We start from the raw sequence: 18,239 nt of genomic DNA, 5'->3' as shown, positions 1-18,239 counted from the left end.
TACCCGGTATGTGTTTGCTCTTACTCGACTTATGAGATCGTACATGAAAAAAAAAATCGAGGTAGATCGATCCATGCGTCGTCGCGGTAATGTTTGTCAAAGTTGTTGTTGTCATGAAAACTCGTTGATTTACAACGCAAAACGTCTTATTTGAACTGACGCGAATTAATTTAATCATATTTGTCAACTTCGCTTTTGCTTTATTTTGATAATTTAATCCAAAGTTTAATGTTAGCAAGTGTTTTCTTTTTTACTGGAATTGTAAACAAGGAGTCAGTTAAAGTCTTCCGAAAATGTGCAGTCTGTGTGAATTGACAGTTTGACGTCATCAAAGGAAAGCCGCTTTCTGTCGAAAGCAATAAAGCGACAAATTTCGCGCCGAAAAAATTGGCTTCCTTTGTCTAGCAATCAACATGCCGAATCAATTGTGTGTTTGGTTCTCAATTCCAATCCTCCAATTTAATAAAAGCACGTGCATAGCTCCGCCTTCGAATCTTTTGCAGAGAACGGAGGCGGAGTTTAACGGTTAATTGAGCTAGTGTTTTACACAAGTTGAGTTCCGATTTGCCGAAATTACTCGGCCCAAAGCGTTGAAACGACAAATGCATTTATCAATGATTTTCCGAGATATACCGATTTGTTCCGATTTCCAAACTTTCTGTACAGTTCCTATAAACTATAATGGCGGACGTGTTTACAAAATTCCTAAACACATATATCGTAAATAATGGCAGTGTTTTATTGGATTATTTATACTAATTATCAAATACTATCGGGTTTGTTTAATATAATCAACATGTTAAACAATATAGTTGCGTCACAGACACGGAAATAAATTTTGATGGGGTCGACATTTGACTGACGCTGATTTTCTTATTGTCTGTAATTTTTACCCGAAATAAATTTTGAGAAGTGCCCATAAAAGGACTGGTACATAATGTGTCACATTGAAAAATATCCCGATCTCTGCAATTAAATATATGTGAACCAATCGTTGATTGTACTTACTTGATTTTATTCGCAACCGTACTCAAACCGGATCGTTTTTTTTTCTCGTTTCGCTCGTTTTGCAGTGCGGTCGGGAATAAAATATTTATAAAAAAAAAGACGATTTTCCGATTTTATTTTTTTTCCCATTTTCCAAAAATTAGGGTCGGCGGTTTTGTAAACCAAGAAATATAAAAGTCGTGGCCTGAAGGTCACAGTGACCTTGACCTTCAAATGAATGACCTTGAAATGACCAGTGGTCATCTGTTAATCCTGGCCAACCTTCATGTCAAGTTTGAAGACTCTAGGTCCAAGCATACCAAAGTTATACCATGAAATAAGAACTTTAACATTTTCGAGCACGCCGCCACCCCGCCCGCCCGCCCGCCCGCCCCCCCCGCCCGCCCGACAACATCAATCTATAAGCCGAGATTTTTTCGAAAAAAATCCGGCTAATAATGCACCCAGGTTGAAATTCATGACGTTTATCAATTAATGTCAATCCAATCATGCTCATTTATATATTACACATGTGCATCAATCTGTAATTTAAAATGATATCAATTTAAAATAATAAGTTAAAGTGTTTTTAATTTGGATTGTTTGCCTTTGCTTTTGCAACGAGCATAAATCCAGAACAGACTGCGAGTGACTCGCAGTCTGTTCAGGTTTACTGCTGTTTGCTGTACATCAGGAACTTAGTGTTTAAAATGAAGCCTTTAAAACTTGAATTTAGTACGAAAGGTATTTAATCAAATTTAACTTTCGAAAGGACTACAAATGTGTCAATATACGTATCTAAGTAGTAAAAACTGCTTTAATCAAAGGTAGGGGGAGAATGACCATAACAAAAATTATGACCAATCCCCACACCAGTTAAGTGGCCAGAAATCAAACCCATGATCCTTGGATTTTCATTCCATATCTCTAGCAACATAGCTGGCTAGCCCAACTATGTACTGACCCCTTTCCCACTCAGAAGCAAAGTGAAAATGGCTATATGCAAACAGCATATAACCAGATCAGCCTGCGAGTAACTTGCAGTCTGTTCAAGTGTTATACTGTTTGCTGCTCACAAGTTTCTTAATGTTGGAAATAAAGGCTTTAAAACGAGATTCTATTAAGAACTGTCTTTAATTTAATTTGATTTTCATCAGGACAACAGGCTTCAAAGAGCTTTTCTGAGAGGTAAAGGGTTAAGAATCTTATAGAACTGGGTTCCAGATCTCTTTCAGCGTACCTCTGACAGTGTTTTCCAGGAGGTTGCCAATTTCTCATTCTCCTCCTTCATGGTCTCTGTTAGGTCCTTCAGCTCATTTAGCTTGCCTGTCGCCATCTCAGCTTTGTGGGACATTCGCTCTTTCTCCTGTTTGGGGAAAAACATTTACGCTACACTATCAGAAAACCTAACTTAATGCAGGTGCATACAGAGTTTCCCCAGATTAGCCTGCGCGGTCCGCAAAGCTGAATCAGGGACGACACTTTCTGCCTAGACTTGATTATTTTTTAATTCCATAACTGCAAAGTGTCATCCCAGATTAGCCTGTGCAGACTGCATAGGCTAATCCACAATGACACTTTAAGCACATGCATCATAGCTGTTTACCTTATGCTCTTTCTACTTGTGCATAAACAGGAAGAAACATTCATTGTTGAAGCCAATAACAGGTTCATGTCATTTTTAGTTTGAGCCATGCTTTTTCTTTTACTCCTGGTAAAAATAACAATTTCAGTATGGTCAAAGCCACTCACAGCTTAAAGTCATTGAAATGCCAGTGTTGTAATATTGCCACATTATATGAGCCCTTTGTCATGTAAAATTTATAAAGGAGCATTTAGATTTAAACTCAAGATTATTGTTAAACCTTCACTTAAACCATTTTACCATCATCTGATAATGAAGCATTTGGGTTGAAAATATAAAGGATGAAAATATACTTAGCAAACAAAATCATCATCATACCCATCAGCATCATCAGAATTGCCAAAGTCACAATAGTATACCATTAAAGCAACTATACTAACCACCAACATGTATTGGTTAGACAACAACATAAATTTGCCACACCTTGCCTCAAAACCTGCTAATTTGAAATAAAGACAGACTACTTAATGAGGGTTTTCTTTTTGTGATATTACCTTTAAAAAGGAACGCTCTGTAGTGAAGGGGACGGGGAAATATGTGAATGTTTAGTATTATGGTCATAAACAATACATGGCAAATATTAGTGAAAATCTCACTCTAATACAAAACTAGGAGTGTGTCACAGACAATTATGCCCTCATAATACATGCTTGAAGAAAGACAAATCCACTTTAATCCTTAAGTTAACAAAACGACAAATGATCATAATTATTTTGGTCAAAACTCAAGGCAGCTATATTTTCTGTCTTAATAATCACCTACCTTAAGGTTATTTAGCTGTGAAGGTTTGAGCGCAATCCATCAAGCAGTTTGAGGTATTATAAACATAGAATTTGGGTACTATAAATTATGTTATTCTGTGAAAAAAAACTGATGTAGGTTTATAATTCTTGTAAACAAAATTTGTTTCAACCAAAATAGCTTTCTTTACATTCAATGACACATTAAAGTCCTTCAACTGTGAAGGATTGATTTAGGTCTACCCAGTTGTCATTGAGCAATCTAAAAGCCAAGCTTCAAGGGACTATGTATTGAATTCTACAGTGGAATAACAGACAAATGGTCATAATTCTACCACATAATGGTCACTGACATTTTTTTATACGATCATCTACACATAAAACTAATTTTTTTGTCTGAGGTTGAGTGAAATTCAGGTAATAAAGGGGATTTCAATACAAAAGCTTCATGCAGCTATATATTCTTTGTTGGAAAAACAAACAAAGGACTATAATTCAACCAAAAATGGTAACTGCTCACAATTATTTCTTTACAATCATCTCCACATTAATGGTATTCAACAGTGGAAGTTTGAGTAATATCAACCCAATGATTAAAGAGTAGTTCAAAACAGAAGCTTTTATATAGGATGTTTGGACGTATATATGTACATCCATACAATTGGATATTCAGACCTATGAGTGCAATGCTTAATGCCTCACACATCATGGTTGCACAAAAATATATAATATCAACTTTTAAAGAACATAGGCGATCAGCTTACCTGATCAGGTACAGTTGTCACGTTTTTTAAGTAATTACCATATTTATATATATCAAAGACCTCTCCTAAAGCAAAAATGTATACTTAAAAAGTAGACTGTAGACTGGAACTAAACCAGATTCATTGTTATATAAACAATTTTTCTTCCACCATCTAATTAGTCTAAATAATACTACAAAATTATTATAAACAAAGGGCCCCACTAGTTATCTTGATTACACACACTACATTATTTGAACAAGTATAAGGGTTACACATCATCTTACCTCATTCAGGCTTATATATGTCTAAAATAACATATAGTATCTTATAAATACAAAATGTAAATAAATAATCTATATGAGTGTTCAAATGACACAAACATAGTTTTTCATAGGAATTTGTTTCAAATACTTAAACAAATTTATACAGGAGGATTCATCAAGGTGATTCTTTCAATTTTTAAATTGTGTCTTTCTTTTTTAGTTAATGCCATTGACCCCACTCACCCCATGTCCTGTGATAAGCAAGGTCTCAATATAAGGTATATAATATCAATAATAATAGCTCATTCTCGTGTAATTGTGAGGACACTGTATATTCTGAGAAAAAAAGTGACCCTGGCATTAACCCATCCACCTCATGCTCATACCCATTCATTTGATAAATAGCTATTGGTACCTCAACCCTTATAGCTCTGCTGCAGTATCAAGAAAGTTCTCATTATGAGGTATGTATACATGAAGTTACTTTAAGTTACTTTAATATCTTTCAATATGTTCTCCAGCTTCTCAACCAAAACCCCAGTTTGACACAATCTGATGGGCCCAAACACCCATCCAAAAACAGACCCCAATCTAATAACACACAAAAGAGTTATTAGGAGGAAAAAAATACTGTCATTAACAAAACAACAAATTAAATTGGCAAATGAAAATACCTCTGTGGACTAACAAATACTATTGCTGCACTTATAAACTTAAACATTTAGTTAACTGGATTAGAGACTTACATGTATACTGTTTTTGATCAGCTTAAATGTCCAATATTTCAAAGGCCAATGAACCCATAATTACATTTACCAGTGCATTAAACAGACATTTACCCCTTAAACTTCAGGGAATGTTTACATTCAGAATGGATTAAGTTTTTCTGGAATTGTAATGGATCCATCAGAAATTCACTAATACTGTTAATGTCTTAAAATACAATATTACTAAAGAGTAGTATAGCTCCAACTCTTCCATGAATAGTCAAGCTAAATATTGGTTGTTGTTAAACAATAGTAAAGGTACCTCTTTCAGCCTCTCGAGTTCATATTTCACATGTTTGTTCTCCTCCTCCATGGGTCCAAACTTCTCCCGAGCAAGCTCCATGGCTTCCTTGGCCACAAGGATCTCTTGTCGTAGATTGTCCTTATCCTGTTTAAGTATGAAGCATTTAATCACTTGTTGTTTGTCATGTTTTTGTTTGCACAAAGAAACATTTGCTGCCTATGCAAAAAAGCACTGTTCTAGCAGCATTAAAAAAATGATCCACAATATGAAATGTTTCTTAGTATACTTTCAACAATTAAGATTGCTCAGGGTTTTGATTTTTAACATCACAAGTAATTGTTACTTAAAAAAAATCAATTATAGTTGTAGTTCTCATATACCATGTTTTTCAGATAATTATTAGTGTAACAACTACTCACTTTTCAGTATTAAGCCATCTTTACATGATATGCAAATAACATTCAAAACTTATTTCTTGGGTGTACCTTTTTAAGTTTAGAATTCTCGTTTTCCAGCAGTGCGAGTGCTGATGTAGTCTGCTGCAGGAGATTGCTACGCTTGATGTTCTCTGTCTCAGACACCTGATGTTGGGCCTGGAGAGAGCGCAGGGCGTAGTCCAACTTGTCTATCCTGTAATAGCCAGCAGAATTGGCATCAGTGGGGTCATAAATGTGGCTCTTTAAAGTGGTAACCAAGTTTTTTTTTAATAATCGTCCTGGAGACACTTGTTTTTGAATGCTCTTGATCCAAATTCAACATGGCATAAAGCTTCCATATTGTTAAGATATTAGGAACAAGTGCCATCAAGATTGAGCCTTGCATGTGGCCTCTTGAGTGGTAATTTAGGTTTTTGTAGAATTTTACCAAGTAACCTAGTTTTAAGACTAAGTGAGTAACAACTAGAGAGGTTACAAGGTTTTTCGAAGATTTAAACGGCTGACCTTGTTTTTGGACATAAATGACCAAAATCAAAAGACTAGGTATTAAATTGTCAAGACAAACATTCTGATTAAGTTTAAATAAGACTGAATAATAAATGTGGCTTCTAGAGTAGTAACAATGTTTCTTTTAGATTTGAACTGTTCACTAGTTTAAGAACATAAATGACCCAGATTCAAACAAGTCTAGATATTGGCAAGATAGACATTCTATCCAAGTTTCATCAAGACATAACAGAAATGTGGCTTCAGAATTGGTTACAAGGGTTTTCTATGAACTTATCTTGTGGCCAAATGTTTTAATAAATTTGACCCAAAATTGAACTAAGTCTAGATATTTTAAAGATACTAATAATTAGCAATATGAATGATGTATGATGACCGACCACAATAACTAACTTTGAGCACTTCTTACTCAGGTGAGCTAATAATGCAATAGTAATAAAACAACAGCACCATAAGAAAATATATAATTCTAATGCCAATAAGCTCTAACAAGAGTACCGCATAGCAGGTGCCAACGCTCGGCTGTGGGTGCAGTTTTGAATAAATGAAAGCATGTCAGAAGTGACCTTGACCTTTGACCTTTTGACCCAAAAATGGGTGTGGCGTGTAAAACTCATCAAGGTGCAACTTCATATGAAGTTTCAAAGTTGTATGTGGAAGCACTTTGATTTTAGAGCCTATGTTAAGGTTTTAGCACGACGCTGACGGCAAACGCCGGACGGCAGTATATGAGCTGGCTATGAGCCAGTCGAGCTAAAAACTAAAAAGTCCAAATAATCACTTAACAAAATCTGCCATTATTTCATAAATTTGTCATTTGGTCACAGGGTTTACATGAGATTGCACAATGAAAAAACATAGCAGACTACAACACTGCACATAATATAACATCACAGTCATGTTTCCAATGCCAAAATTAATATTGTTTTTATTCTTCTAGAATTTCATTAAATAGCAACAGCAAGTAAATATTAATTCAAATCTACAATTCAAATCCTCATCTCCATGTTGTTCTGGCTCAAATTCCTCAGTAATAAACAATCTACATACACACATGTACACACACTTAAACAAAGACATGTCTAGACATTTGTTTGACCTTATTACTAGCAGGAATAAAAACGAAAAAGCAAATAAACACACACAAGCAAGATCATGACATCAAAATTGAGTATGAATTAAGATAAAATATATACCAATTCTAAAATTATATTCAAATTTTAGATGGAAAAGACATTAATGCAGGACAAATGTGTTTGAAATCTTTGAAAGCTTCTAATAGCAGCTTTTGAAGAAAAAGCTTAAGCTTACAATAGCGTGAAGATTGAGCTCTAGACACAACTAGAAATGTGTCACAGACAACGATGCCCACATAACGCATGTTTAGATACAAATAAATCCCCATACATTTCAAGGCGAACAAAAAGATGGCCAAAACTGGTCGCTTTCAAAATTCCTTCGATACTGATCATCTTCACATTGAGCTGTGAAAGTTTGAGCAAAATCCTCAAAAAAGTTAGAGGATTTGAATACATACAATTTTGCAACGATGTATTATAATGTGAAAAAGCGTAATTCTTTTTTTACGATCATCTATAAATAAATGTGATTATGTCATTCAGCTGTGAAAGTTTGAGCAAGCAAGATCCATCAAGTTGTTAAAGAGAAGTTGAAAACAAAAGTTTGGGACCATAATATCCGATACATAATAATTAGAAAAAGAACCATAATTCTGCCAAAACTTGTTTTAACCAAAGTCCTTTCTTTGAGATCATCCACACATTAAGATCATAAAAATGTGAAATTTTCAGCAATATTTAGCTTAGAGTTAAAGAGGATTTTCAACCAAAAATTTGAGCTATATATTCAATAGTGAATAAACAAAGGGACATAATTCTTTCAAAAATTGTTGCAGTCAAAATTACTTTCTTTTCTACAGGGCTATAGATAACAAGCGTGCTTGCGTTATTACGCAATTAAAATAACCAAAAAAGTAATTAAATTCAAAATAAAGCGTACAAAAACGCAAATACAAATTTAATAACGTAATTCCAGTAAAAAAACTTGCATCACGAAACGCAATTCTTACGAACACCAGGCGTTATGTTTTAGACTGGTTATTTTCCGTACAAAAATGTACCGCATAGTTTATATGCCGTCCTATGAAGAAAAGAAGGCAGTCTTTCCAGCGATTATCAATCTTTGGGGTAGTATTGTAATTATTCGTAGACCTGTCCGATTTCTACTTTCATTTTCAAGGTATACAACACAAAATGACCCGAAAACAGGGTGCATCGCTTTGAACAGCCATAACTTCATCAATTGCATGTGCAGCGAGTTTCACAAAATCGGTCTTATTCAACGCAAAAATGAATAACTTTGATCAGAAATTCAGTAATTGTTTGTTGTTATGTACAGGTACCTTTTTGAATTCCATTTGTATAAATAATATAGTAACCTTAGTTGATTTTTATTATGTTATATATGTCATTCCCTAAATTACCCAATTGAGTTAAAAAACCGGGGGTGAAAACCCCAATTAAGCTCAAATGTAGAGGGTGAAAATTTTTGCTATAACTCTATTGAATTCACAAAAACCCTATTGTTGTCAAAAACAGGGGGTTAATTACCCAATATATCCCAAAAGTTATCTATAGCCCTGTTTACTATCATCTACACATAAAGGTAAATCAACTGTTTAAGTTTCAATATATTAAAGAGGAGTTGAAAACACAAGTTTTAGAAGTCAATGCATTCAATGTGGAACAGACAAAGGGCCATAATTCTGCAAAAAATCATTGAATCCTTTGTTTATTATCATCTATACATTACGGTCATTCAAATGTGAAAATTTAAGCAAGATCTACCCAGGATTTTAAGAGTTCAAAACACAAGCTAAGGAACACATACCGAAAGACAAGAGCAAGGGCTAAAACAGTGGCGGCATAAAAAAAACACTGTGCTAAACATTCATTGCAAAAAATGCACTGTCTTTTTCTTAATAAAACATGTTACCTGGCATCTCTGGTGAGACAAACAAATGAAAATAAAAACAAGTTTTATATTGTAATTGCTTTTTGGTAAGTGTTCTACCTGCATTATAGCTGGAAAAGAGAATTTGCTTGGCAAAAAAACACTAGCACTGTGAACACATTAGTGGTTGCAACTCATTTCTAACACATTTTCATAGACTTGAGTTCACATGAATATACTTTTTTTTAACCTTTATCTTGATTAAATGAGAGCATTTTATAAGATCCCTTTTCAGCCCAATCCAAAGTTTCATTTCCAATCCTTTTAAGTACCGGAAATACAAAAAGAAACACGTGTCAATATTCATCAATCGTTTACCTTTACAATTCCACTAAAATTTATTTTAAATAAGAGATGTGTTTGTCAGAAACACAATGCCCCCTATTGCGCCGCTTTGAAATAAAATGTCAATATATCATTTGGCAGGTTTAGAAATTATCTCTCTTTAAAAGCTTATTACTTCTCTTGGATTGTATTTTTTTACTTTTGACCTTGAAGGATGACCTTGACCTTTCAACACTCGAAATGTGCAGCTCCATGAGATACACATGCATGCCAAATATCAAGTTGCAATGTTCAATATTGCAAAAGTTATGGCCAATGTTAAAGTTTTTGGACAGAATGACGGACAGACAGACAGACAGTTCAAATGCTATATGCCACCCTACTGGGTGCATAAAAATTACCAAGACAAACATTTCAAGCCATTTATACAACTCATGTGTACTCAAGGCTTCACATACGCTAAGTCCTCAATACCTGTCCGCAGTGTAGTAGAAGGGCTTATAGAGACTGCAAACATGATCAGACATTATAGCATTATAGCATAACAGTATGGTCATCAATAATCTGCCCGTTACTTAAAGGTTGAGATTTCCACTGACCAATAGATGACAACTGCCATATAGATTTCCACTGCCCAATAGATGTCTACTGCCCAATAAATGTCTACTACCCAAAATATGTCTACTGCCCAAAAGATGTCCACTGCCATATAGATGTCTACTGCCCAATAGATGTCTACTGCCAATAGAAGTCTACTGCCAAATAGATGTCTACTGTCCAATAGATGACTACTGCCCAATAGATGTCTACTGCCCAAAAGATGTCCACTGCCATATAGATGTCTACTGCCAAATTGATGTCTACTGCCAATAGATGTCTACTGCCCAATAGATGTCTACTGCCAAATAGATGTACACTGCCCAATAGATGTCTACTGCCTAATAGATGTCCACTGCCCAATAAATGTCCACTGCCGAATAGATGTGTACTGCCCAAAAGATTTGCACTGCCCAATAGTTGTTTATTGCCCAATAGATGTATTCTGCCCAACAGATGTCTATTGCCCATAGATACCACTGCCCAATAGATGTCTACTGCCCAATAAATGTCTACTGCCCAAGAGATGTCTACTGCCTAATAGATGTCCACTGCCTAATAGATGTCCACTGCCCAATAGATGTGTACTGTCCAATAAATGTCTACTGCCCAATAGGTGTCTACTGCCCAATAGATGTCTACTGGCAAATAGATGTCTTCTGCCCAATAGATGTCCACTGCCCAATAGATGTCTACTTCCCAATAGATGTCTTCTGCCCAATAGATGTCTACTGCCCACTAGATGTCTACTGCCCAATAGATGTCTGCTGTCAAATCCACTGCCATATTGATGTCTACTGCCAAATAGATGTCTACTTCCCAATAGATGTCTTCTGCCCAATAGATGTCTACTGCCCAATAGATGTCTACTGCCCAATAGATGTCTGCTGTCAAATCCACTGCCATATAGATGTCTACTGCCAAATAGATGTCTACTGCCAATAGATGTCTACTGCCCAATAGATGTCTACTGCCATATAGATGTCTTCTGTCCAATACATGTCTACTGCCCAAGAGATGTCTACTGCCCAAGAGATGTCTACTGCCCAATAAATGTCTACTGCCCAATAGATGTCTACTGCCCAATAGATGTCCACTGTCTAATAGATGTCCACTGCCCAATAGATGTGTACTGTCCAATAAATGTCTACTGCCCAATAGGTGTTTACTGCCCAATAGATGCCTACTGCCCAATAGATGTCTACTACCAAATAGATGTCTTCTGCCCAATAGGTGTCTACTGCCCAATAGATGTCTACTGCCAAATATATGTCTTCTGCCCAAAAGATGTCTACTGCCGAATAGATGTCTACTGCCAAATAGACGTCTACTGTCAAATATATGTCTTCTGCCCTATAGGTGTCTACTTCCCTATAGATGTCTACTGCCAAATAGATGTCTTCTGCCAAATAGATGTCTACTCCCCAATAAATGTCCACTGCCCAAAAGATGTCTGCTGCCAAATAGATGTCCACTGCCATATAGATGTCTACTGCCTAATAGATGTCTACTGCCCAACAGATGTTTACTGCCAATAGATGTCAACTGCCCAATAGATGTCTACTGCCAAATAGATGTCGTCTGCCCAATAGATGTCATCTGCCCAATAGATGTCTACTGCCCAATAAATGTCTACTGCCCAATAGATGTCTGCTGCCAAATAGATGTCCACTGCCATATAGATGTCTACTGCCAATAGATGCCTACTGCCCAATAGATGTCTACTGCCAATAGATGTCTACTGCCCTTATTATGTTGTCTGCCCAATAGATGTCTACTGCCCAATAGATGTCTACTGCCCAATAAATGTCTGCTGCCCAAAAGATGTCTGCTGCCAAATAGATGTCCACTGCCATATAGATGTCTACTGCCTAATAGATGTCTACTGCCAATAGATGTCTACTGCCCAATAGATGTCTACTGCCAATTGATGTCTACTGCCCAACAGATGTCTACTGCCAAATAGATGTCTTCTGCTCAATAGATGTCTACTGCCATATAGATGTCTTCTGTCCAATAGATTATTACTGCCCAAAAGATGTCTACTGCCCAATAGATGTCCACTGCCCAATAGATGTGTACTGTCCAAAAGATTTCCACTGCCCAATAAATGTTTATTGCCCAATAGATGTTGTCTGCCCTATAGATGTCTACTGCCCAATAGATGTCTATTGCCCAATAGATACCACTGCCCAATAGATGTCTAAAGCAGAATATACGTCTACTGCCCAATAGACGTCTACTGCCCAATAGATGTCTTCTGTCTAATAGATGTCCACTGCCCAATAGATGTGTACTTCCCAATAGATGTCTACTGCCCAATAGGGCTGCAACAGGTACCCGAAATATCCGATGATATCGGATCCAACTTCACGGGTACGGATCCACCCCTGGAAATTTTGGTTCCGAATATTTATTTTCATAGTTTTATATAACCTAGCGATATTTTCACGAGAATCATTTTTTATAAAGACTGGTTCTGTTTAAAAGATAAAAGATACCTATAATAGTCAATATTTATTGATGTGTGACAGTCAAATAGCAAATCATTTGAGATACTTTGGCTTTTATGGTATAAGAGTGTCATTGGACATTCCGTTATGAGCCCCGAAAGCAAAACTAATTAGAAATCATGGAGGATTTACACAATACAAATGCAATTCCTAATGGCAATTAGGAAGTTTTCAATCCTTATTGTCTTTCTGAATTGTATTAAAAACAATGGTAGTGGATCCAGTGTGGCTGGAATGCTATTCAGGTAAATTTTGCATAATTTCACGACCTGTCAAATTGTGTTCCTGCATCATGTAATGTCTTGAAAGCATCTTTCATCATATACTTAGTTTAAATGCTATCTTGTGATGCAAGAAACCTCAGCGCCCAGTGAGAGAATCTTCTCCACAGCAGGAGACCTCGTCCGTGCTCATAGGGCTTGCCTGGCTCCAGACAATGTAGATATATTAATATTTGTGAAAACAAACATCAAACTGTATGAACAGTGAAAAGTGTATGTTAACAAGCAAACTATTAAGTGAATAAGTGTTAAGGTTTCGTTTTATTTTGACATTGCTACAATGTTAAACGAGAAGATTGTTATGTTTTTTGTTAATAAATGTTTAATGTTTTGTTGTCAAATTATACTTCCAAAACATTGATTTCTTTAATTTAGAAAGAAAATTCTCATTTTCTCTTATCTGAGGAATCCAGATCAGAAAAACTCTAAGAAACCATGTTTGGATTCAGATTTGGATCCGAACAAATTTTTTGAATTCGTTGCAGCCCTAGTGCCCAATATATGTCTATTGCCCAAAAGATGTCTACTGCCCAATAGATGTCTACTGCCCAATATATGTCTACTGTCCAATAGATGTCTACTGCCCATTAGATGTCTACTGCCCAATAGATGTCTACTGTCCAATAGATGTCTACTGCCCAATAGATGTCTACTGCCCAATAGATGTCTACTGCCCAATAGATGTCTACTGTCCAATAGATGTACACTGCCAAATAGATGTCTACTGCCCAATAGATGTCCACTGTCCAATAGATGTCTACTGCCCAATAGATGTCTACTGCCAATAGATGTTTTCTTTCCAATCGATGTCTACTGCCCAATAGATGTCTACGGCACAATAGATGTCTACTGTCCAATAGATGTACACTGCCCAATAGATGTCTACTGCCCAATAGATGTCCACTGTCCAAAAGATGTCTACTGCCCAATAGATGTCTACTGCCAATAGATGTATACTGTCCAATAGATGTCTATGGCCCAATAGATGTCTACTGCCCAATAGATGTCTACTGTCCAATAGATGTCTACTGCCCAATAGATGTCTACTGCCCAATAGATGTCTACTGCCCAATAGATGTATACTGTCCAATAGATGTACACTGCCAAATAGATGTCTACTGCCCAATAGATGTCCACTGTCCAATAGATGTCTACTGCCCAATAGATGTCTACTGCCAATAGATGTTTTCTTTCCAATCGATGTCTACTGCCCAATAGATGTCTACGGCACAATAGATGTCTACTGTCCAATAGATGTACACTGCCCAATAGATGTCTACTGCCCAATAGATGTCCACTGTCCAAAAGATGTCTACTGCCCAATAGATGTCTACTGCCAATAGATGTATACTGTCCAATAGATGTCTACTGCCCAATAGATGTCTATGGCCCAATAGATGTCTACTGCCCAATAGATGTCTACTGTCCAATAGATGTCTACTGCCCAATAGATGTCTACTGCCCAATAGATGTTGTCTCCCCAATAGATGTCTACTGCCCAATAGATGTCTACTGCCCAATAGATGTCTACTGTCCAATAGATGTACACTGCCCAATAGATGTCTACTGCCCAATAGATGTCCACTGCCCAATAGATGTCTACTGCCCAATAGATGTCTACTGCCCAATAGATGTCTACTGCCCAATAGATGTCTATGGATTTTTTTTTAAATTTAACGTGTCAATTCACGTTCTGTGGTGCGTTATAACTCAAAGAAAAACAGCATCAAAAGACGTCATTTAGTGCACTATGACTCTTAAAAAAAATCCCCCAGTCATTTAAAAATATATTTTTTTATATTGTTTAATTGTTTTAAAACTTTTCCGCACAGATAGTAAAATCCCGACTCGAACGATTCCCCAATACATTCGTTTCAACCCGACTCTATTACTGTATACTTACTATTTTTCAAGTTTCTATTTATTACCCGATAATCCCGTTTATTCCGTTTTTATCAATCTCTTTCTGGTAAATATTTACGACAAAAGCTTTCAATTATTTCTTTAACACAAACCTTGCCATTTTTTAAGTTACTATTTATAGATTTGATGAAATATTGCCTCTGAATATGCGTCAATCCCCTGACCTGTCGTGTGCTTGTTAAAACGCTCAATACACGCCATTTGTATGCAATAGACGCGACGTTGTACATGCTGCATAATTTTCGCGCTCTTTTTAATTGAGAAAAAGATTCAACACAAAATAAAAAGCAAAAATATGTAACGTTGCGGTAACATTTACATTCGGAAGTGTGTTTCGGATTAAAAACGCGTTAACATCAACTTACGGTTTCGGATTACAAATTTAATTATTCCCATTTGAGATTTCAACAAATATTAACCGTTGCGTTATAAATTCAACGATAATTTGTTTACACACTTTACGAGTCGAATAAATGTTTTGACGGAATTATGCATGAAATTCACGTTGTCCACGAGGATCACGGCCGGTTGCCATCATCAGTCTTCTAACTATCGATTATCGGACGAAACATTTACAAGTGTGCGTAATTAATTCAACGACAATTTGTTAAAGCGCATAACGTGTCGAATAAATGTCAGAAAAACGAGGTGAATCAGTTCTATAAATGGACATGTTGAAATATACATGTACTGGAATTAAATAAATTGTTATCACATAATTGTAACCGGGAGTCATTTGCACAACTTACTCGCTATAATAATTAATTGTTTACCACTTGCAATTAATTTCTCGTATTAATTATGAGTCATAGGTAACACTTGTTTACAGTAAAAAGGTGTGATGATGATGCCCGAAACCGTCTTTAATGTTCTGTACTGTACTAAATACCGGTTTTATATTACTCAAATGGTACAACTTCTTGCTAATCAAGCTGCAATAAACTCTTACTTCATGCCCGACGTCAATCAAAAATAATGGTTGATAGTTAACCCCGCCCTCATAAGCATTCGCGTAACCGATTGGACAATGAACTTCACAGTTTGACGACTGGAAAGTTACCAGATACATCCTTGTCAGCATTTAAATGACCGTGTAATGTGGCTAGAATAATCGATACGCGCGTCATGCTATTCTCTTATCAGTGGATTATCCATTACCCCATGTGGTGTTTATGGCGATTACTTGTGAAAGTAGGTACCGAGTGCTCTTTTAAAACAGGGAATATTGATACACTGATAGGGAAACCTTGATTTTTTTGGACAATGTCCACTTTCTTTTACTGAAGAATACACTGATCGGAAAATTTCAAGCGCCCAGGGGACTCTGATTTCGAAATTCAAGCGCCCCGGCAAGGGGCGCTTAAATGGCCTGGGGAAGACCCTGATGGCCACTGTCCAATAGATGTCTACTGCCCAATAGATGTCTACTGCCCAATATATGTCTACGGCCCAATAGATGTCTACTGCCCAATATATGTTTACGGTCCAATAGATGTCTACTGTCCAATAGATGTCTTCTGCCCAAAAGAGGTCTACTGTCCAATAGATGTCTACTGTCCAATAGATGTCTACTGCCCAATTGATGTCTATTGCCCAAAATATGTCTACTGCCCAATAGATGGCCACTGCCCAATAGATGTCTACTGCCAATAGATGTCTACTGCCCAAGAGATGTCTACTGCCCAAGAGATGTCTACTGCCCAATAGATGTCTACTGCCAATAGATGTCTACTGCCAATAGATGTCTACTGCTCAATAGATGTCTACTGCCCAATAGATGTCTACTGCCCAATAGATGTCTACTGCCCAAGAGATGTCTACTGCCCAAGAGATGTCTACTGCCCAAGAGATGTCTACTGCCCAATAGATGTCTACTGCCAATAGATGTCTACTGCCAATAGATGTCTACTGCCCAATAGATGTCTACTGCACATAGATGTCTACTGCCAATAGATGTCTACTGCCCAATAGATGTACACTGCCCAATTGATGTCTACTGCCCAATAGACGGCAACTATCCAATAGATGTCTACTGCCCAATAGATGTCTACTGCCCAATAGATGTCTACTGCAAAATAGATGTATTTCGGAATAAACAGCAAAATTATGGGTACAAACCTACCCCATCTAGTTAGAATCCTTTCAAAATCATGTTCTATGTAAACTTTAGTTATTTGAATGAAACTACCATTGATACATCAACTAGGTCAGCCTTGTGTGTACTTCTGGATGCAAAAGGGTTTTCCACAAATATGGAGATCCAAAACTAATCTATAATGAACACGGACAAAAACTTAAAATTGTGGTGGTCCAGCTTATTGTGTACCTATATAATGGAAATGAGAAAAAACAAATAGTGAAATGTTGTGAAAAATACAACCTCAAACAAGAAGACACTCATTTAGATGTGTGAAAGCTTAAAATACACAAAAATTGTATTACATTGCACAAATAAATAATCAAATAAAGATTATTAAATGAATAAAAATAATGAACAAATTAATATGCTAAAATTTTAGTAAGGAGAATAAAATAAACACAGACTAGAACATCTGCAAAATGGTACAGCCAATTTGAATTTGAACTCAAAACGTGCATTTGTTCAGTCTTATAAATGGTAAAAGCTAATATATAAAAACACTTTCACCAATGTGAAGAAGGGGGATCATACAAAGTGGAGGCATGGAATAAATCCTTAAAGGAATCCCAACAGAGCAGGTATTCACAAACCATTGCAATCTTGAGTTTTACTAATGGGAAAATTGATAAAAAAAACATTCTTTGCAATAAACATTTTTTGCATGTAAAATTGAAAAAAAAAATTTATTATTTCAGCAGTATTTTGATTTCATACATTTTTTTCCTATAAATACTACTCACCAACTAGCCAGATACTTTAGGAATTTTACAAATTTAATTCTTGTTTTAACTAATAACATTTGTGAATACCACCCACGGGCATGTAACAAATGACATGAGTCCTCCCCCAATACCTGTTTTGCATCTCCTCTCTTAGACGTGTGTTCTCCATCTGCAGGTAGCTCTTGTCTGTCTCTGATTTGCTTAGTTGATCTAACTTGTCCCTATATTCCTAAACACAGAATATCAGTTTGTTTATTTCTATATAAAAATGCTGTTAAAAGGTTTTGACTTTTAAAAATTGCAAAGAGCAAAGGCATTAGTTAACATTAAGTTTTGTATAAGAATTACCATATACTGACATTAAATATAGAAGAATGAGCATGTAATACAATAGCATTCAATTTACAAG

At 36.2% G+C, this 18,239-nt stretch overlaps 1 protein-coding gene across 1 annotated transcript in view; it reads right to left on the bottom strand.

Annotated features, from left to right (window-relative positions):
- Nucleotides 1–18,239, bottom strand: part of LOC127880289 (girdin-like) — a 163,806-nt gene that overhangs the window by 123,375 nt on the left and 22,192 nt on the right. Inside the window, exons 5-8 of the mRNA XM_052427637.1 lie at nt 17,962–18,059; nt 5,878–6,022; nt 5,411–5,536; nt 2,228–2,353 (exon numbers count right to left, since the gene is read on the bottom strand). Of these exons, the coding sequence (XP_052283597.1) occupies nt 2,228–2,353; nt 5,411–5,536; nt 5,878–6,022; nt 17,962–18,059 (495 nt within the window). The remainder of the gene's footprint in view (nt 1–2,227; nt 2,354–5,410; nt 5,537–5,877; nt 6,023–17,961; nt 18,060–18,239) is intronic.

Source organism: Dreissena polymorpha, chromosome 4, assembly GCF_020536995.1.
Source record: "Dreissena polymorpha isolate Duluth1 chromosome 4, UMN_Dpol_1.0, whole genome shotgun sequence".
Lineage (NCBI taxonomy): Eukaryota > Metazoa > Mollusca > Bivalvia > Myida > Dreissenidae > Dreissena > Dreissena polymorpha.
Note: the sequence above shows the minus strand (reverse complement) of the source record. Positions and strands in the feature narration are given on the sequence as shown.